We start from the raw sequence: 22423 nt of genomic DNA, 5'->3' as shown, positions 1-22423 counted from the left end.
CGGGGCTAGGGAGGCTCAGAAGGGTTCTGGACACGGTCAAGAAGAAAGAGGACTTCTGTGGTGCAAAACTCAAGAGCATCTTCATTGAACAACTTAAAAACCAGTGGCCTGGGACCCTCCCCCGAGGGCACTCTGTCCTGATGTCATATGCTCCCTAGGTCTGCACATCTCCTGAGGGAGCCAGAGGGAGGAAGAAGTGGCCTCTGGGAGGACCTGCCCCAGAAACATCACTCAAAGGAGCCACAGGGAGCCCAAGGACACCAGCAGAATGTAACCAGTGCGGGCGACCGGGCTCAGGAAGGCAGGATCACCCCTACTGATGAACCTCATGTCGCTGATCTGCCTCTTGATCCAGTGGGTGAACTGGGAGGTGCTGGTATAGATGCTTGGGAGGCGGTGCCGGTTGCAGCTAAGGCTCCAGCTCACCACCCCTATCTGAATCCAAGAGTTGTTCACCTGGCACACGAGGGAGCTGCCAGAGTTGTCCTGTGGAGGGGAGGGGAGAGGAGGAGGAAAGGCATGAGGAAGGCAGCTAGAAGTCCTCACTGCAGTCTCTGGAGAAGGTCACACCTTCCCAGCCCACGTCCTTAGCATGAGCTGCCTTAAGCTTGGGCCATCCCTGATAATGAGGCATAGCTCTGAACCTGCTCTGTGACATGGAAGCTCTGCACTGGGGCCCAGTTCAGGATCACACTGGCCTCTCTTTTCATTCTCCTGCTAATTCTCTGACCAGAAGCCCCTGGTCCCCATCTCTGCCCTCCCTAAAATCTTAGCCGGCCTCCAAGGTGCTGCCCTTGACCACTCTTTTTTTCCTACACCCCTGCCTGCAGAGTGGCTATTTGAAATGCAAACCAGCCCCTTCGTTTTGTACAAAGCAGATGCATGTATAAGAATAATGTTTCTAACAGCATGCATCAAAAAGTAATAGCTGTTCTGTCTGCTGATGGTGGGTTTGTGATTTTTTTAAAACTTTATACTCTTCTGTATTCTTGAAAAGTTTTGTAAATCAGAAAAACAGCTCTATCTACATATATTTTTTTAATGTAATTCAAACCAAGATTTAAAGAATATAAACTAATGAAGACTGCATGAGACATTTAAGGGAAAAAATAATAAAACTGGACCTAAGAATATAAAATAAGGACTACAACTAGGTAAATATATATTTTTGTTCTTAAGTGAGGTAACTTAAAATGCCAATGCTCAGCATTTGGCTTCCTGTAGTATGGAAGACCAGATACCCTGCCTGACCTTGCTGTAGATAACTAAATATGTATGATGCTGAAAAACTTATCATTTTAAAGGTATGGCTGAGCTGGCAAGAAAATAAAGATGCCTCAGAGTCCAAAACCTAAGGGAGGGCTAAAACCCAGAGAGATCAGCAAAGCCCACATGGCTTTGGTCTCCAAGCCATTTGCCAGACCCAGTGAAACTGAGCTTCTGTTTTCACAGTCTTGTTCGTCGGTGCGGGAGTTAAAAGGCAAAACTCAGGGCCTGTGCAAGGAGGGAAGCCTAAAACATCTTGCAAAAAGCAATACCTCCCAAAAAGGACCATGCCCTCTGAGTGAGGGGAAACTGGGAACACCTGCCCTCATATAAACTTGCAGTTGGAATTCACACTACGTGAGCAGTTCAAAAAACCCAAGCCAAGGATGTCATTCAAAGTGGTCCTGGGTTAGTCATGTGCCCAGCTATCCAGCAGAAGCAAGTATAGATTCTGTCTGAAGGAACCCACTTTGGAGGCTATGCTTCAGAGAATTCTCACAGAAACATCCTAAAGAACATTTCCTCACTTTTTAAAACATCACCCCCCACACAAGGAAGTCGAGATACTGCGAGCAAATGCCAGCCAGCAGAAAAAAAACGAGAGCATAATTAGAGCCTTCATGGCTTGATACTCAGGGATTATTACACTTCTGAACTGGAAGGTTCAGAGTCTCTGGTAATGCTGCACTATTTCATAGGCTTGGGAAGCAGGATATGGCTGTTGGTTGTATTATTCTTTAATCTCCATATTCTTTTGTCTCTTCAATAGAGAGTAAAAACAATTTAAAAAGATAACAGTGTCAATCTTCCTTACATTAATCTCTAAAGTGCAAGCAATTCCAAACAAAATGCCAGACAGATTTTTTTTCAGGACCTTGACAATATGATTCTAAAATTGATATGGAAGGATAATAGTCCATGAATTCTATGACAGGCATGAGAAAGAAGAGCAAATTGGAGAGTCAGGCTGGGGGCAGATTTGACCTACCAAAGAGTTAGATATATTTCAAAGCTGTAGTTACAGAAACTGGTGCTGACATAAAAATAGAAAATAGGGGATGCCTGGGTGGCTCAGTGATTGAGCATCTACCTTTGGCTCAGGGTATGAATCTGGGGTTCCATGGTATGATCCAGGGATTAAGTCCTGCATCAGGCTCCCCACAGGGAGCCCACTTCTCCCTCTGCTGTGTCTCTGCCTCTCTGTGTGTCTCTCATGAATAAATAAATAAAATCTTTTTTTAAAAATAGGTAAATAGGCCAATTGTGCTTTGGAGAGCTAACCTGATGCCTGCACATGAGGAGACATGACACATGCCCCAGAAAGCTCTGGGAAAAAAGGATCTCTGTTGTAATGATGGGGAAACTGATGAAGAAATGTAAAGTTGGATCCTACCATAACAAAACTCCAGAGAAATTAAAACCCTCAATATTGAAAGTTAAAAAGATAAGACTCATTAAAAACATGTAGGACCTGAGCACCTGGGTGGCTCAGTTGGTTAGGTGTCTGCCTTCAGCTCAGGTCATGATATCATGGGTCCTGGTATCAAACCCTGTGTTAGACTCTCTTTTTTTTTTTTTTTTAAGATTTTATTTATTTATTCATGAGAGATAGAGAGAGAGAGAGAGAGGCAGAGACACAGGCAGAGGGAGAAGCAGGCTCCATGCAGGCAGCCCGATGTGGGACTCGATCCCGGTCTCCAAGATCACACCCCGGGTTGCAGGCGGCGCTAAACCGCTGCGCCACCAGGGCTGCCCTGTGTTAGACTCTCCACTCAGTGAGGAGTCTATTTCTCCCTCTGCCTCTCCCCCCACAACCTGGGCTTATGCTTGCTCTCTCGCTCTCTCTCTTCTCTCAAATACATAAATAAAATCTTTTAAAAAATATGTAGGACCATAACTTTGACTTGAGATGAAGCATATGTTTGAAAATAAGACTTAAAGTCCACAAAGGGGAGATGTGTTGAGCTTAATTACATCAAAATTATGACTATTCATTGAAGGACACCAAATCTCATTGGACATAGATGATGAATTAAGATAGGGCATTTACTCCATCTAAAACCAGCTAGAGGTCAATATTTAGTATATGTAGGGACACCTTGAACATTAACAAGCAGAGAAACAGAGTTGAGAGACTTCTGGGGAAGATGGCAGAGTAAAAGTATCCTGGGCTCACCTCATCCCATAGATACACCTAGATAACACTCACATCAGAGTAAATAAACCAGAAAATGACCTAAAGACCGGCAGAACAGACTCACACTACAGATAAATGCAGAGGAGAGGCCACATTGAAGAGGGTAGAAAGGGTGGAGATTCAGTCAGGAGCCAAACTGACCTGTATTACCATCTGTGGGAAGGGGGGATGACACAGGTCAAGGAGGAGAGAAGAGCAGACCCCACCCCAGGCCCAAGGGAAGCCACTGGGAAGACAAATGCCTATATAACATCTGGCTTTGAGAACCAGAGGGGCCTAACTTTGGCAGTTCTTACAATCAGTAGAGCGTAATACCTGGAACTTTAAAAATCAGTGGCTCAACTCTGGGAGAGCCAGGGGTGATAGGAAACTGAGTCCTTGCTCTTAAAGAGACAGCATAACAAACAGCTGTGGAGATACAGCACTAGAAGCAGCAGTTTATAAAAAACACCTAGGGTATATGAGGACATTTATTTACTAATCTCAGCATGTGTGCTAAAGGGGCAGGGATCTTTGGGAGACTTCTCCAGGAACGAAAGAGCGGGCAGATACTGTTTCCTTCCCTGCTGCCCCCCTCCCCAACCTAGATACATGGACACCTACAGGAACCAGCCCCTCCAGAACACTCTCCCCATAAAGCTATAAGCTGATTTTTCAACAGAAGCTTTGCAGGCCAGAAGAAAGTGGCATGATATATTCAAAGTGCTGAAAGAAAAAAAAAACTACAACCAAGAACACTATACAGCAAGGCTACCATTCAGAATAAAAGGAGAGATAAAGAGTTTCCCAAACAAACAAAAGTTAAGGAATTCATGACCACTAAACCGGCCCTACAAAAAATGTTAAAGGGGATGGTTTGAGTGGAAAAGAAAGACCATAAGCAGGAGTTAAGAAGAGTAGGAAGCACAAAAGCAGTAAAAATAACTATATCCATAAAAATCAGTCCAGGGACTCACAAAACAAAAGGATCTAAGGTATGACACCATATACCTAAAACAGGGGTAGTGGGGAGAGGAGTAAAGAATGGGTCCAAACTTAAGTGACCATCAACTTAATATAAACTGCCATATGTGGGAAATGTCACGTACATATGTAATGGTAACCATGAATCAAAAACTGGCAATAGAATACCCAAAAAGTAAAGAGAGGCACTCCAAGTCTATCACTAAAGAAAGCCAGCACACTGTGAGAGAAGAGAGCAAGAGAAGAGAAGAAAGCCATAAAACAAGTAAAAAATGTCAATGAATATATAACTATTAATTATTACTTTGAATGTAAATAGACTAAATGCTCCAATCAAAAGACATGGTGATGGAACAGATAAAAAAGCAAGAGTCATCTATACACTGCCTACAAAAGACTACTTTCAGATTTAAAGACAGGTGCAGATTGAAAGTGAGGGGATAGAGAAGTGTTGACCATCCAAATGGAAGTGAAAAGAAAGCCAGGGTAGAAAGAGAGTTGAGTGAGACTCAAGAGTCTTCACCCCAGTCTCCAGATCCCTGATAGTTTGGAGAAGTGAGGAACCTCCCCCATCTCCCACTCCCAGGGACACTGAATGAGGGAGATGTGGTAGAGCTTGGCAAGGTGTAAATCAAATCAATTTTTAAATCTAGACTTGTAATCAGACAGGGTATGTAATAACTAAAAGTGACTAGAAACTGTATATTCTGCCCAAAATGATGTTTGAGAGAGGGAAGAAGCTTTGACATGGGGGGGACTTGAAAGAATAAAGCCATTGAATGTGGATTCTCTAACAAATTGAGATTCCTCAACAAACACACACAGGAAGGAATAAGTAGCACGATATTGTTCATGCAAGTTAAAAGACACATACAGCAACACTATGCATTTTTCAAAGATACAGACATCTTTAAAGATTTGAGTAGGTGCCTTTGTGGGGAGAGAATATGGAAGATGAAGGGGGAAATCAAGCTAATGATGATAATGTGAGAAGAGAAGATTAACTGGACTCTGGGAGCCCAGAGAAAAAGAGAACTCAGAATAGTAGGGAGAGAGAAAGCTTGCAAATGTGGACATTCTCTTACCACAATGAAATAAAACCAGAGCCCATGACAAAATGTAAACTATCTTATCAAAGGTAAAGAAATTAACTTTCAAAAATGTTAAAGTAAAAACAGAATTAAAATCTACCATTATTGTGTAGGGCGATAAGAATACCACATGTGGCAAAGCCCATGGGATACGGGCCTGAATTGCACATAGAAGAGTCCCGGGCTAAATATTTTCATCAAACAAGAGAGAATGAAGATAATTATTCATTATTGTCATCAATTATGTATTACCACATATTCAGCTCATGACACTTAAAAAGGAATTAATAAAGACAAAAAGGGGATAATCCACACATTAGAAAGCAGAAAATCATAGCCTTGAGAAATGAAATCAATAGCTTGTTCTCAAAAACCAACAGAATAGATAAGCACTTTACAAATCTTACCAAGAAAAACAGAGAGAAGAAAATGCAAATACTTCACAGTATGAGTAGAAAAGAGGCAAGAACCACATCCTGGGAAAATATACTTCTTCAGAATCTGAAGAATGTTTGTAACCTCCTCTTTATGGATTTAAATTCTGGATGAAACGAGTAATTTCTAAGAAAATGCAAATCATCTAAGTCCAATAACCACGAGTAAAACAACTGAAAATATTGTCCACAAACTACCCCTCAAATGAAAACAGGCCTGCGCAGTTTCATAGTCAACTTCTATTCAGCATTCAAGGAGCAGATAATTTATATCGTTTCAAATGTTCTAGAACATGGGCTAATACTTTTCAAGTGAAGTATAGTCTTGATTCTATACCTTGATATAAGGGGTACCTTCCTCAGCATGCTTTAAAAAGGACCCCAGCCTCACTAGAGGAAGAAAACAAAATGCAAAGGCGAGTGGGTCGTGCGCACAGGACTCTTCCATCTCAAGCCAGTACATTTCCCAGGCCCTGCACCAACATTGCCCTGTGCCTGTCCCAGGGCCCAGCACAGGGTGTCTGTTGGAAGAAAAAACAAATTAAACATGTTCTAAAAAAAGAGATTATAAATCTAAATCTGACAGATGAATGAAGCAGAATTACACTCTGAGCAGGGAAAGACGATCCTGGCATGCAGGCTAGGCAGACGTGAGGAATCTGTTCTCAGAGCTGACTCGGCACATCTGATCAGAGCATGGAGTCATCTTGAGAGCTGCAGAAAACACATTTTATGAAGCAAGGCATTCATTCCTGAACAAAATGCTATAGCAGATCAGGAAGGAATGGCTCTCTCCCTGACAGATGATATGCCAGATTAGCACCAGGCTTCATGATGAAGCGTGAGAAGCACATCCATGAAGGCCAGCTACAAGGCAAATTCCAGGATTTTGGGGGGACATGTGCCCGCGGTATGAAAAACGCAAATATCGTGAAAACAAAAGAGGCAAAAAATCATAACTAATTAGAGCTCATATGAATGTAGGCCTGCAAAGCCCAAGAAAGTCAACTAAAAACTCTTAGATATAACAAAAGAGTTCAGCTTGCTGTCTTCAACAAGAGGATGAGTCTGGGGGAAGGAAATGAAGAAAGTGAAAATGAAGGAAGGTCTGGTCCTGTTGAGGAAGCTGTAGCCACTGATTAACTCTAGGTGTTAATTCGGCTCTAAATATGTGTGTGGAAAATATAGCGTGACCAGAAGCAGCACCAAATTGAGACATGACAACTTGTAAACCACTGCAGCAGAAAAGTAGACTGTGTAAAAAAAATCAACCCAAAACATAAGGCGGGGGAACAGAAAGAAATATTCTTCTCATCAATTGGATAAAAGGATATTCCCCCAGATATGCGGACAAAAACAGCATCCAGCTTTAAGCTGTTTAACAAGAGACATGCCTAAAACAAAATGGCATAGCGTCTCCTGGAAGACAGAGTAATTGTTCTGGAATATAGTTCTTGCACTGCAGTAGACAAGAAAAATGAGAAGCACACCCATTGTAAAGAAAGGAGATAAATTTATCATTGTTTTCAAATAATACGGCTCTGGACCTGCAAAATTAAAGAGAATCAACTAGATCCACAAACGATGCTTGTTACATATACACACACACTCACAGACACACACACACTCACACAAACCAAATATATAATTCAAGTAGAAAGCACAATGAAAGGGCAGCCCTAATGGCCCAGCGGTTTAATGCCACCTTCAGCCCCAGGGTGTGATCCTGGAGACAGGGGATCAAGTCCCACGTCAGGCTCCCTGCATGGAGCCTGCTTCTCCCTCTGCCTGTCTCTCTCTCTCTCTCTCTCTCTCTCTCTCTTTCTCTGTGTGTGTATGTGTGTGTGTGTGTCACGAATAAATAAATAAAATCTTTTTTAAAAAGTACAATGAAAGAAAACATACTGCTCACAGCAGATATAAAACAGGCATATTCTTAAGCAGCAGCCGCTTGTAGTAACTATGTGGAGAAAGCTGTGATATCCTTGCTCTAGACAGAAAGAAAGGGAACAAAATAGTCTATTTTCCCTAAATTAATCTATTAATTTCCATCAAAATCACCACATGATTTTGTTTTTGACATTATAGTAAAATTGTTCAGTTGGAATGAACATGGGAGGACAGCCAAGCAAATTCTTTAAAAGGAGAATAATGGGGGGATCCCTGGGTGGCGCAGCGGTTTGGTGCCTGCCTTTGGCCCAGGGCGCGATCCTGGAGACCCGGGATCGAATCCCACATCGGGCTCCCGGTGCATGGAGCCTGCTTCTCCCTCTGCCTGTGTCTCTGCCTCTCTCTCTCTCTCTCTGTGACTATCATAAATAAATAAATAAAAAAAATTAAACAAAAAAAAACAACAAAAAACAAAAACAAAAAAAAAAATAAATAAAAGGAGAATAATGAAGGAGGACTTGCCTTACCACATACAAGAAAGAAAGAAAGAAAGAAAGAAAGAAAGAAAGAAAGAAAGAAAGAAGAAAGAAAGAAAGAGCTACAATAATTTAAGAAGAATGGTGTTGGCAGAGGAATGAGACTGCAAGACTCAAAGACCGACCAAAATAAAATGGGAATGTAAAGTATAATAAAAGGGCTTTTTTTTTTTTGTAAGATTTTATTTTCAAGTAGACTCTACATTCAACGTGGGGCTCAAACTCACAACTCCAAGATCAAGAGGCACACATTCTGCGGACTGAGCCAGTCAGGCAGCTTCTAAAGGGGGCATTTCTAATTCACTACCAAAAAAATTAAAGTATTCAATGAAAGATTATTTACATAACTGGCTATATTTGGAGGAAAATAAAACAGATTCCTTCTCTCAACCTTCCAGATGAATCAAAATTAAAATATTTAAAGAAAAGAATTAAGAACACGTGAGTGAAAAATTTTATAATCTTTGGGTGGGAAAGGTAGAAAAGCACAGCACAAAAACCACTATCATCAAGGGAAATAATGAAAAATCAAATTTTTAAATAACTCTATGGAAAAAAGTCCACACCAAAAGAAGGCAAATGATGGACAGATCAGTAAAATATCATAAAACATTTTATAAAGGGTTAAAACTTCCAGTTCTCAAAACTTTTAATAACTTTTCATTTTGAAATAATTTGAGACTCACAGAGAAGTTGCTGCAAGTAGAATATTTTTACTCAGATTTACTAATTGTTAATGTTTTACCATATTTGTTTTATATTCTCTCTCCATCTGTGTATGTGTATATGTGTGAATGTGTGTTTACATAAAAACACATATACTCATAAACCATTTTAAATTAAGCTGAAAAAGACATGATGTTCCTTTATCAATAATTACTACAGCATGCGATATCCAGAGTTTTTACAAACCAATAAAAACCAAAGTAGTTTAGTAGAAAACCATGAGCAAAGGACACAGAAAAGTGTAAATGGTCCACTGAACAGTACAAGTCTCTTTATCTGGACTCCCTTTGTCCTTTTACAATTTATTTAGAAGTTGGGTTCTTTCCCTGAACTTGGGTAAAAGCTTGGGCAGAACAAGAAGTGTTGCTCACTGAGATTAATGGAATCAGTGTCACCATGAGGACAGTCTCATAAACATATCTCAGTTCAGAAATCAGAATATCCATTCCCACACAGCAATCACAATGTCAGACTTCTAAAGTAAAACTTCTCCCCACTGCGGTCTAGGGCTTTTGGCAAGCAGGAGGGAAAGGAGGAGCCAGGTCTGCTTTTCCTGTTCCTCTCATTCAGCAACCGCCCCAACCCCATCTTGCTAACCCATTTTCTGAACCTACTACCAAGGTTAAAGCAGAAGAGCGAGGAGGCAAGAGAACCAGCACTTCCTGCTCTCTGGGTCTTGAGATTGATAGCTGACATCACGCTCCCTGGGTGATCTTGTTGAAACCCCTCCCAGGAGATCTGAGTGTGGGATAGACAATCCCCGACCCGCCCCTGGCATCCTTTGAATCCTAATGCACATTGTATTTTGATGACTTCATTGAAACTTCCTATTTAATAACTTGTTGTACAAGCAATTAACAGGATTGCTCAATTTCATGAAATTAAAGCAGAAATGAAAGTTTTAGTCTATCAGAGGAACATAATAAACATAATACCTAAATGCCAGTGATGACATAGAGAAAGGGGCACTCATATACTGTTGGTATTAATATAAAAGGATAAGTATTTGAGAAAGCTAATTTGTCAATATCTTTTAATTTTTTATTTTATTTATTTATTTTTTATGATTTTATTTATTTACTCATGAGACACAAAGAGAGAGAGAGAGGTAGAGACACAGGCAGAGAGAGAAGCAGGCTCCATGCAGGGAGCCTGACGTGGGACTCGATCCTGGGTCTCCAGGATCAGGGCCTGGGCTGAAGGCAGCGCTAAACCACTGAGCCACCGGGGCTGCCCCTCTTTTAAAATTTTAAATGTGCATACAACTGATCTTGTAATTACACTTCTAAAAATTTACTTTAGAGAAATATTTGAATAAATGTGCAAAGATCTATGAACAAAGATTTCTGGCATGGTAGAAAAAATATTGAAATGAGTTCAGATGTCTATCAATAGGAGAACGGTTAAATAGATTATGACATATCAATATGAGAGAATTGTTGTTCAGTATTCAAGGAGAATGGAATGTATTTACATAGATAGTCCAAGATGGTCCAAGATCTATTTCAAGTGAAAGTAAAAAATTTGTTGGAGAATAAAATTATAGGAGAGTCTTTCATTCATTAAAGATAAAAACTAGAAAAAAATCCTAAAACTTATTTGGGGTTTCATATATGTATAGAAAGAAATGTTAGGGATAGAAACTAAACAACTTAGAGTGGAAATTTCTAGGTAGTTTGATTATAGGGAAGTCTCATTTTCCAATGTTTGCATTTATGTGCTACTTTTTTTTAAAGAGATGCATGCATTTCCTTTCAAATCACACTATGTATATATTTTTTAAATAAAGTAATGATAAGGGAATCACAGCAGTATAAAACTTAAGAGATGAAACCACATTTAATTAAAAGATGATCTCATAGTTTTAAATACTTCAAACACAAAACTAGAAAGAGTAAATCTTTTTGCTCAAGAAGACAGAAAAATAAAACCAAATCAAGCCCAAGGGAAGCAGAAGAAAATTAAGAGAAATAGAAAACAATGAAATAAGTAAAAAAAACTTAACTATATACCAGGCCACTAGGCAAACTGCAGCATATCCCATATAGCAGGTATCATTGTAGAGCCAATTTTATGATTACATGGCAAGCGGGTTGGAAATCATTAACAAAACAAACAAGCACACATGTATTTGGAAATGGGAAAAAATGCTTATAAATAAGCTATAGATCAAAATGAAATAAGAATGGGAATTAGAGAAAATATTTAGAACTAGGTAACAGTAAAAATGCTACATACTAAAATATGTGGTATTAGGCTAAAGCAGTATGTAGAGGGAAATCTGTAGACTTAAATACTTTTATTAGAAAAGAAAAAAGTCCAAAAATACATTGGAGGTCTTCCTTACCCACTCATCTATCGATGGACGTTTGGCTGCTTCCACATCTTGGCTGTTGTAAATAATGCAATAAGCATAGGGATGCATATATCTTTTCAGATTAGTCTTTTCATTTTCTTCAGGTAAATGCCCAGTGGTGTAATTACTGGATCATAGGGTAGCTCTATTTTTAACTTTTTGAGGAAATTCCATACTATTTTCCACAGTGGCTGCACCAGTTTGCATTCCCACCAACAGTGCAAGAGGGTTCCCCTTTTCTCAACATCCTCGCCAACACCTGTTGTTTCTGATGTTGTTAATTTTAGCCATTCTGGCAGGTGTAAGGTGATATCTCATTGTGGTTTTGATTTACATTTCCCGGATGATGAGTGATGTTGAGTATCTTTTCCTGTGTCTGTTGGCCAACTATATGTCTGCTTTGGAAGAAATATCTTTTCAGGTCCTCTGTTCATTTTTTAATCAGATTGTTTGGGGTTGTGTTGTTGTTGTTGTTGTCTTGATAATTGAGTGTTGTATGGGTTCTTTTTTATGGGTTCTTTACATATTTTGGGTATTAGGCCTTTATTGAAAATATCATTTGCAAACACCTTCTCCCATTCAGTAGGTTACCTTTTCATTTTGTTGATGGTTTCCTTTGCTGTGCAGAAGCTTTTTAGTTTGATGTAGTCTCACTGTTTTGTTTTTGTTTGTTTCTGTTTTGCTTTTGTTGGCCTTGCCTGAGGAGATAGATTAAAAAACATATTTCTAAGACTGATGTGCAAGAGTTTACTGCTATGTTTTCTTTTAGAAGTTTTACGGTTTGGGTCTTAAACTTAGATCTTTAACCTATTTTGAGTTTATTTTTGTGTATGGTGTGAGAAAGTGATTGAGTTTCATTCTTTTGCATGTAGTTGTTTGGTTTTCCCAACACTGTTTATTGAAGAGATAGTGTTTTCCTCATGGCATATTCCTGCCTCCTTTGTCATAGATTAACCATAGAAGTATTGGTTTATTTGGGGGCTACCCATTCTGTTCCATTGATCTGTGTCTATTTTGTGCAAATACCATACTATTTTGATTACACTAGCTTTGTAGATAGCTTGAAATCTGGGACTGTAATACCTCCAGCTTTGTCGTTCTTTCTCAAGATTGCTTTGACTATTCTGGGTCTTTTGTGGTTTTATACAAATTTTAGGATTATTTGTTCCAGCCTGGTGAAAAATACTATTGGTATTTTGATAGGGATTGAATTGAATCTGTAGATTGTATTGGATAGCATAGACATTTTAATGATTAATTTTTCCAATCCATGAGCATGGTGTATCTTTCCATTTATTTGTGTTATCTTCAATTTCTTTCATCAATATCTTACAGTTTTCAGACTGCACATCTTTCACCTCCTTGGCTAAATCTATTCCTAGGAATTTTATTCTTTTTTATGTAATCGTAAACAGAGTTATTTTCTTAATTTCTGCTACTTCATTATTAGTGTATAGAAATGCAACAGATTTCTGTATATTAATTTTGTATCCTGAATTCCTTTATTAGTTCTATTAGTTTTTTGATGGATTCTTTAGGGTTTTCTATGTAGAGTATCGTGTCACTTCAAAATCGTGACAATTTTACTTCTTCCTTATCAATTTGGATGCCTTTTGTTTCTTTTGTCTGTGGTTAAAAATTCAGAACTGTGTTGAATAAAAGTGGCAAGAGTGAATGTCTTTGTCCGGTTCCTGACCTTAGAGGAAAAGCTTTCAGTTTTTCACCATTGAGTATGATGTGCTGTGGGTTTGTCATACATGGCCTCTATTATGCTAAGGTTTCTTCCCTCTATACACACTTTGCTGAGAGTTTTTAACATGAATGGATGTTGAATTTTGTCAAATTATTTTTATCCTTTTGTTAATCTGGTGTATCATGTTGATTGATTTGCAGATATTGAACCATCTTTGCATCCCTGGAACAAATCCCACGTAGTCATGGTGAATAATCCTTTTAATGTATTGTTGAATTAAGTTTGTTAATATTTTGTTGAGGCTTTTTGCTTGTAGTTTCATTAAGGATATTGGTCTTTAATTTTCTTTTTGTGTAGTGTCTCTGATTTTTGTATTAGGGTAGTGCTGGCCTCATAGAATAAATTTTGAACCATTCTTTCCTCTTCGATTTTTTTTGGAATAGTTTGAGAAGAATAGGTAATTCACCTGTGAACCTATTTAGTCCTGGACTTTTGTTCATTGGGAGTTTTCTGATTACTGATTCACTTTTATTACTAGTAATCAGCCTGTTCCAAATTTCAATTTCTTCCTGATTCATTCTTGGAAGATTGTATGTTTCTAGGAATTTATCCATTTCTTCTAGGTTGTCCAATTTTTTCATGTATTATTTTTCATAGTTGTGTCTTATAATTCTTTATATTTCTGTTGACTAAACTTCTCTTTCATTTCTGATTTTATTTATTTGAGTCCTCTCTCATTTCCTTGTTGAGTCTGGCTAAAGGTTTATCATTTTTATCTTTTCAAAGAACTAGCTCTTAGTTTCATTGATTTTTTCCTATTGTTTTTTTTCAGTCTCTATTTTATTTATATCACTCCAATATTTATTATTTCCTTCTACTAACTTTGGGCTTTGTTCTTCTTTTTTCTCATTCCTTCAGGTGTAAGATTAGATTGAGATTTTGTTTCTTGAGGTAGTCCTGCATCATTATAAACTTGTCTCATAGAACTGCTCTTTAATCAAAGCATTGCCAATTTTGTTTGTTTTATGTTGTTTTGTTTTTGGAAAAACTGGTTATTATTTTCAATGTTATATTATTGTTTATTCTGGTCTCTATATTATTTATTTCTGATTTTTCTTTGTTACTTCCTTCCTCTACGAAATTTCAGCTAAGTCTCTCCTTTTTCTAGCTCCTTGTGGTGTAATTTATTTATTCGAACTCTTTTCTTAACACAAGTATTTATAACATAAATTTCGCTATAACATCTGCTTTTGCTGCATCCCATAGGTTTTATAATATTGTGCTTTATTTTTCTTTTGTTGTGAGACATATTTTGACTTGCCATTTTATTATTTGACCCACTGCTTGTGCAGTAGTGTGTTAATATTTACATGTTAAATATTTAATATTCACATTGTAGATTTTCCAGTTTTTATTATTGATCTTTAGTTTTATACCATTGTGGTTGGAAAACATCCTTAGTATGATATTAGTCTTAAATTTGTAATATTTATTATCTTTTTATGTGATTTAATCAGAGGATTGTTCTATGTATACTTGAGAAAAATATGTGTTCTATTTTTCTTGGATGGAATGTTTTATATATATATTTTAGAACCATGTATTTTGAAATATTCCTCAAGTAAAAAATGTTCTTGTTGAAAAAATAATAACTGTAGCTGATGGTACCCACTTAAAATAAAGCATTTCAGAAGGAAAGTGGGTGGGGAAATGGGTGAAGTAGATGACGGGGATTAAGAGTACACTTACCATGATGAGCACTGAGTAACGATGTATAGTATTTGAACCACTATATTGTATACCTAAAACTAATATAGCACTATATGTTAACTATACTGGAATTAAAATTAAAAACAACAAAAATGTTTTAAATTGAGATGCTTCTGCTGCATCTCAAAGATTTTAGACCATTGTATTTCCATTTTCATTTGTCTCAAGGTATTTTTATTTTTTTTTATTTTTTTATAATTTTTATTTATTTATTTATTTATTTATTTATTTATTTATGATAGTCACACAGAGAGAGAGAAAAAGAGGCAGAGACACAGGCAGAGGGAGAAGCAGGCTCCATGCACCGGGAGCCTGATGTGGGATTCGATCCCGGGTCTCCAGGATCGCGCCCTGGGCCAAAGGCAGGTGCCAAACTGCTGTGCCACCCAGGGATCCCATCTCAAGGTATTTTTAAATTTCCTCTTTGATTTCTTCATTCATCCATTGCTTATTTGGGAGTGTGTTGTTTAGCCTCCACGTTTCCATTTTTTCCAGTTTTTTTCTTGTAATTGATTTCCAGTTCCATACTATGTGGGTCAGAAAAGATGCTTGATATGATTTCAATCTTCTTAAATTCACTGAAACTTATTTTAGTGGCCTAACATGTGCTCTATTCTGGAGAATGTTCCATGTGCACTTATGTATTTGAAAATAATATGTATTCTGTTTTCTGGTTGGAATGTTATATATATATGTATATGTATATGTACATACACACATACATACGCACATATATAATGCTATATATGTACATATATTATATATATACATACACACATGTAAAACATTCAGCATACATATACTGTATATTGGACTGTTCAAAGCCACTGTTTCCTTACTGATTTTCTGTCAGGAAAATCTATTCAGTAAGTGATGTACCTAAAGTACCCCATTATTATTGTATGTATCACTGTTACTTTCTCCCTTTATGTCTGTTCATATTTGCTTTACACATTTTAGGTGCTCCTCTACTAGATGCATGGATATTTACAATGGTTACATCCTCTTGTTGGATTGGTCCCTTTATCATTATATAAGGCCTTTTTTTTATTACATTGGGTTTTTTTTTTTTAAATACCTTTTGTCTAAAATAAGTATTGCTACCCCAGCTTTTTTTTTTTTTTTTTTGCTTTTTGCTTCAGTTTGCATGGAATATCTTTTTTCATCCCTTCACTTTCAGTCTGTATGTGAGTCTCTTATAGGCAGCATATAAATAGGTCTTGCTTTTCTTATCCATTCAATCGGAGTGTTTAGTCCATGTACATTTAAAGTATTTACTGATAGTTATGTACTCATTGCCATTGTGGTGGTTGTGACCTTGTTTTTATATCTCTTCTCTGTTCCTTTCTTCCTCTCTTGTTCTCTTCTCTTGGAATTTGATGACTTTCTTTAGTGTTATGCTTGGATTCCTTTCTCTTTGTGCATGCCTGTGTGTGTATCTATTATAGGTTTTTGATTTGTGGTCACCATTGAGGTTTGTAATATTCTATGTGTACAGCAATCTACTTTAGGTTAATGTCGCTTAAGTTTGAATATTTTCTAAACACTACATTTTAATTCCCACCACTTCCACATTTTATGTATATGATGTCATATTTTACTCTAGGAAAGGGCAGCCCAGGTGGCTCAGTGGTTTAGCACCGCCTTCAACCTGGGGCATGATCCTGGAGACCCCAGATGGAGTCCCACGTCGGGCTCTCTGCATGGAGCCTGCTTCTTACTCTACCTGTGTCTCTGCCCCTCTCTCTCTCTCTCTCTCTCTCTCTCTCTGTCTCTTGTGAATAAATAAATAAAATCTTTAAAAAAAAATCTAGTAAAGAGTTTTTGCAATGGATGCCACTGGGACAATTGGAAGTCCATATGAGTAAACATAAAAATAGTGCTCTCCCTATCTAAACACCACTCACAAAATGAATGCATGTGGATTTAAGACCTAAATGTGAAAACCAAAAATTTTCAAACTTTAAGAAACAAAAATATAGGAAAGTCTTTATGACCTCAGGAAAAGGAAGGAGTTCTTAAATAAGACGCAAAAACATAAGCCAGAAAGGAAAATATGGATCTACATTTGACTACAATAAAACCTAAACTGCTGTTCAGCAAACAAAAGAATAAACATAATGAAAACATAAATAAAAAACTGGGACAAGATATCTGCAATATACAATGGACACAGAACCAGTATCCAGAATATAAAAATATGATAAAAAGAAAAAGGCAAACAATAGAAAATGTGCAAAATATCTGAGTGAGTCAGTCATAGAAGAAGAATTACGAATGGAGACTGAGCACGTGAAAAGATGCATAATGGCACTAGTAACTAGGGACATGCACGCTCCAACCACAATGTGATTTCTGTTTCTCATCTAACAGAATGGAAAACATTTTATAGTCTGCCAGTACCAAAAATGTTGGCAACAATATGGAACAACAGAATTCTCAGACATTGCTATAAGAATATGGATTAATACAATCAATTTGGAAAACAATTAGGCAGTAACTATTAAAGATGAAGGTATAGGGGCGCCTGGGTGACTCAGTCGGTTAAGCATTTGCCTTTGGCTCAGGTCATGGTCTCAGGGTCCTAGGATCGAGCCCCGCATTGGGCTCCCTGCCCAGTGGGGAGCCTGCTTATCCCTCTCCCTCTGCCCCTCTCCCCTCCAACCTCCCCCATCCCAACACTGTTTTTACCTGCACTCTCTCTCAAATAAATAAATAAAATCTTCAAAAAAAGAAAAGATGAAGGTATGCACAGCCTATAACCCACTAGTTCCTTGCAGGACACATCCTGTTGAGAAGTTCTGGAACATGTAAACAGGGAGATGTGTATAGGACTATCCAGCAGTTTGTGATATGAAAAAACTTAAAAATTGGGGTGCCTAGGTGGCTAGGTTAGTCGAGCGTCTGACTCTTGATTTCGACTCCCATCATGATCTCAGGGTCATGAGATGGAGCTCTGAGTTGGGCTCCGCACTCAATGGGGAGCCTGCTTGAGATTCTCTCCCTCTGCCCCTCCCCCACCACCCATGCATGCACATGCTCTCTCTCTTTAAAATAAATGAATTTTTTTTAAAACCTGAAAACTACCTTAGCACTATAAACAGTAGAGTGTTTAAACTGTGGCATATTCACAAGAGGATATCATAGAGAGCTGTTAATAAATTAGAGCTGCACATATCAATATGTATAAATCTCAAAAACAATGTTCAACAGAAGATTCAAGAGTCAGGCCCATGTTTTCAGAATGATGCCACTTATGCAAAACTGATTCTGTAAAACTCTATTTTAGACTTGGTAACTGAAGGCCAAGGAAAGGAGATTTTCATAAGGTCACCCAGTAACTTGTGAAAAGGAAGACATGTCCCCTGAAAGCCCTCTCCCTGCCCTGGGCCATAGCACCCCGCACCTGACAGGAGTCCATGCCCCATTCTGAGCTGACACACAGCATGTCATTCCCAATGAACTGCTTCTGGTCCTTCAAGAAGAGGAACTGGTACTGCTGACGGCAGATTTCACTGTTTATGATCTTGACAGCCACCTCCTGAAGACTGTAGGGGCTCTTTGGGGTTACTGAAGAGACTGAGAGAGAAAGAGAGAGAGAGAGAGAGGGAGGGAGGGAGTTGAGATATGCCTTGTCATTCCTTCAACTATTTGGCACATCTCCATCTTAAACTTGTCCAGATTCACTAGAGTAGGAAGCAGGGCCATTTTGGAGGGAAAAGTATCCCAAGGGGATCAGAGCAACATCTAAGCATGGAATGAGGACAAGGAGAGACTACTCTAATAATTCAGGTTTCATGAGGGTGGGGGCTGAGCACTGCTCCACAGCTATCCAGCAAGATGTCAAGACCCCAGAGCCCAGAGTGTGCCACCCACTGGAAGACAGGATTCCACAAACACTCCTAGACTCTAAGCCTCTAGGATGGCACCAACAGAGGTCAGATCTCCAGGAATTACTGGTGCCTTGAGGTAACAAGTAGGTATGAATGCTGCCCGATGCCTTACTTTCTGAGATCATGTGCCACTTGCAGACAGAGAAACCCATTAATAGCCAAAAATTAATTCCCTGCCATGCTGCAAAGTGAGGCTTGGCACTGGATCTAATTTAACTTTGGCAACTGAGGTTTACGCAGGCCATGTGTCTTTTACACTAAAGTACGGTGTGTTCTCCTGAAGACTATAGGGGGCCTTTGGGGGTCCTGAAGAGACATGGCCAGGATAGTGTGCAGCACATGTAAGTGCTCAGGAATGTTTGCTGAACAAATGAATAAGGGAATGAACAAATGAGAGGTGCCTGGGTGGCTCGGTCGGTTGGGCGTCCAACTTTTGATTTTGGCTTGGGTCATGATCTCAGGGTCATGGGATCAAGCCCTGCATCGGGCTCCAGGTTGGGCATGGAGGTTGCTTGGGATTTCTCTCTCTCTCTCTCTCTCTGCCTCTCCCCACCACCCCTTTTTTTTAAAGGGGGAATGAACAAATAAGTCCATACTGGAGTTCTGTTCAGAAGAGGTTAGTGTCTTGGAACCTCTACCTGCCTTCACTCACCTTGAGGATTTTTATATCCCCACCCGATCACCCAGCACAAGGTTCCGATAGATGGCTCAAATCTGCTGCTGGGTAGGCAGACAGGCTGGATGAGCGGGGACCAGGATATGGGGGCCCTGAGCTTCAGAAGGGCAATGTCCTGGGATATGAGGTTGTGGAAATCCTCGTGAATCACAATGCGAGTGAGCAGGAGCTGAGTGCTGTTTTCTGGGAGGTGTTGGACTCCCACCCTCACGGAGTACATTTTGGGGTCCTTGGATCTGTAGGGTCATGGGGAGGAGGCAGATCATTAGCAGTGGGGTCATACGTGGTTAGAGAAACACAGACTGAGCACACTGTAACCCAGCTGGGCCCCTTGTCCCAGATCCCCAAATTTACTGCCTACCCCTATCCCCTAGGCCAGAAAGCAAAACTCTAGGTCTGGATGGCTGCCCTGACTGACCTCTGTAGACAATGCGCAGCTGTGAGGATCCACTGGTGATGGATGATGGAGCCACTACAGATGTATACACCCAGAAGGAGGATGCTCACCTGCCATGGCCACTTGCCTACCTCTACCAGCTTCCCCTTCACCATTTTGCAAGCGATGTTGGTGTGACCACAGGTCTGGAACCAGGACTCTATGGAAAAAGGTAGAAAGGGGAGCATGCCAGCCCTGAGCAGATGCTCATCCAGTAAAAGGCAGCCCTCACACACCGCAGCACACAGCAAACCATCCAAAGGCAGAGAGGGCCACATTCCAGCCATTGCGTGGGGAAGGGCTTTTTCCTACAGCAAGTGCTCCATTTTATAAAGCAATCCACCAAACAATGGGGACCTGCCAGCCCTTCCAGGGCTTATTAGGAGCTACCACTCCAGGGTTTATCTCTACCCCACTCATTTACACAAGCAGATAGGAGAGTGAAGGAGGAGACTCATCTGAGGAGTGAGTTGCCAGTCAAGGGGCAGGTGATGGGGCACAAGTGAGCATGATCATTTGTATTCGTGGCCAGAAAGCAATGGATAGTGAGGTTGCATTGCACAACTCCAGGCCTGCCTCCACAGGTCTCACACACACACATACACACACACACACACACCCGCCAAGTATGCTCTCTATGACCATATAGGGAAGTAAGTAGAGATGCTTGTCAATCACCTCCTTGCCCCTCCCTGTCCCCAACCACAGAAGCAGGGGAAGAAGGAGCTGCATGGACCTGCTTATGAGACTGAGAACATGAACTGGACCATCTTAGACTGGACAATTTAATAACTGAATGTCACTGAGGACAAGAAAGGGAGAAATTCTACAGCAAAGGTTGAAGACCAAGATTAAAGACAAAAAAAAAAAAAAAAAAAGGTTTTTATGTATGTAGCCTGCTGTCAAGTTTAGGCTGGCCAACACGCTGTTAACATGCAGTCATGGATCCTCACGGAGGCAAAGCTAGACATGTGTTTACACTGTCAGAAGCTGGAGTGGTTCCAGAAAGTCTGTTTCCCTCAGTGTGCATGCCAAGCAGAGCATCAGGGACTCAGGAGCAGTAACCAAGGCTTGTTCTTGCCTAGGGAGGGTCCCTGATGTTGATGGAGGGGTCCATTAATAAGCAGACAAGGCTACTAATCTAGGGGGGTCCATACACATTAGCAGAAACATCCAGTAGGCTCTGTCTCATAGAAATCCCCCACAAATCATTCTACCATGAAGATGCCAGTGCTAAGTCCAGCAGTTCAGTCTGTGGGGAGCCATGATGGGTTGGTTGGGGGCCTGAGGTGTTGCAGATCAACCTCGTCAGAGGCACAGCATCACTGGCCCACACATAGGGAATGCTCAGTGGCTCAGACTCTACTGCGGATGACCTCTACCCCACTTGGAGCCTGAGAGTCACAGCACTCCCACTTACAAGCCACACTTCGATGTTGTGGCCAAAAGTCACCTGTGGTGACAGGAAGATGTGTCTCGGCTCATGATTTCTGTCTTTGTAAGGTCACAGCCCCCCATCTCCACTCCCACGTCATCCCAGGCACAGCAGTCAGTTCTGTGGAGCAGTCCACACATCCTCACCACTCTAAAACATTCCAGATGTCCAAGGGCATCCCCAAGTAGGAGACCACTCACTCTCTCATTCACTCAATCTACAGGTTACTGGTCTGATGAGGGGAGTCACACAGTGAGGGAAAAAGAAAAGTCAGTCCCTGAGTTGGGGGATATGTCCCTACTCACAGACGCCATGCCAGCATGTTTCCTGCCAAGCGGCGGAACGATCAGGGGCAGGTGACCTGAGAAAGGGCCACCACCACAAGATCCCAAGTGGTTGGTTAGTGTGGGGAGCCAGGAGGACTTCTGTCAGTCACACGGTGGCCCAAGTTTTTTACCCCAAAGAGTCTACTGAAAACCGGTATGGACTCCTGGCTTCTTAAGTCACTTAAGTCCCCTGGGCCTTGGTTTCCTCCTGTGAAATGGGGATACCGTAAAGCCCAGCTCACAGGGTGTTGAGACCTTACATCGATACGTAGATAGCTGTCACTCACACCTCACATTGCCGTCCCAAGTCCTAGTTCTCCTAGGTTGTGCCTCCCAAACAAGCTCCTTTGGTCCACACAGCTGTTTGCTTGTTCCCCAATTCCTAACAAGGCTCTTCCCTTGCGTTCATGAGCACCCTACAAACTGGAACTGCTTCAACAGGGTCTGGGTCCCTAGGCTGGCACATCATGCTGGCCGGTGAGGATGTGTTCATCAGGATATGGTTAAATTTAGACAGGAGGACAGCACCCAGGCAAACAGACCCCTCCTGCCTCTCTCCCATGTCCCGAAAGCCCTACCTTCAAGATACAGGGGAGACCCAAGTCTGGCAGAAGGAAATGGAGAGGAGAGGCTTTGAAGATCTCCTGGCCCACATGCCATGGCTAGCAGGTGCCCAGCCCACACTGGTCCCTGTAAGGGATGTGGGGGTAGGGCGGGGCAGGGTGTCTCCACTGT

General features: G+C 40.3%; 1 protein-coding gene across 1 annotated transcript; it reads right to left on the bottom strand.

Moving 5' to 3' along the window:
* Positions 1–56: 56 nt before the first annotated feature.
* LOC609323 (putative serine protease 46) lies at positions 57–22423 on the bottom strand. The gene is made up of 5 exons (XM_038566647.1): positions 22267–22423; positions 19910–20087; positions 19468–19727; positions 18329–18501; positions 57–486 (listed from the first exon to the last, which is right to left on the bottom strand). Exons 1-5 carry the CDS (start codon positions 22346–22348, stop codon positions 232–234), a joined length of 948 nt encoding a protein of 315 aa, XP_038422575.1. The 5' UTR covers positions 22349–22423; the 3' UTR covers positions 57–231.

This window comes from Canis lupus, chromosome 20, assembly GCF_011100685.1.
Source record: "Canis lupus familiaris isolate Mischka breed German Shepherd chromosome 20, alternate assembly UU_Cfam_GSD_1.0, whole genome shotgun sequence".
NCBI lineage: Eukaryota > Metazoa > Chordata > Mammalia > Carnivora > Canidae > Canis > Canis lupus.
Note: the sequence above shows the minus strand (reverse complement) of the source record. Positions and strands in the feature narration are given on the sequence as shown.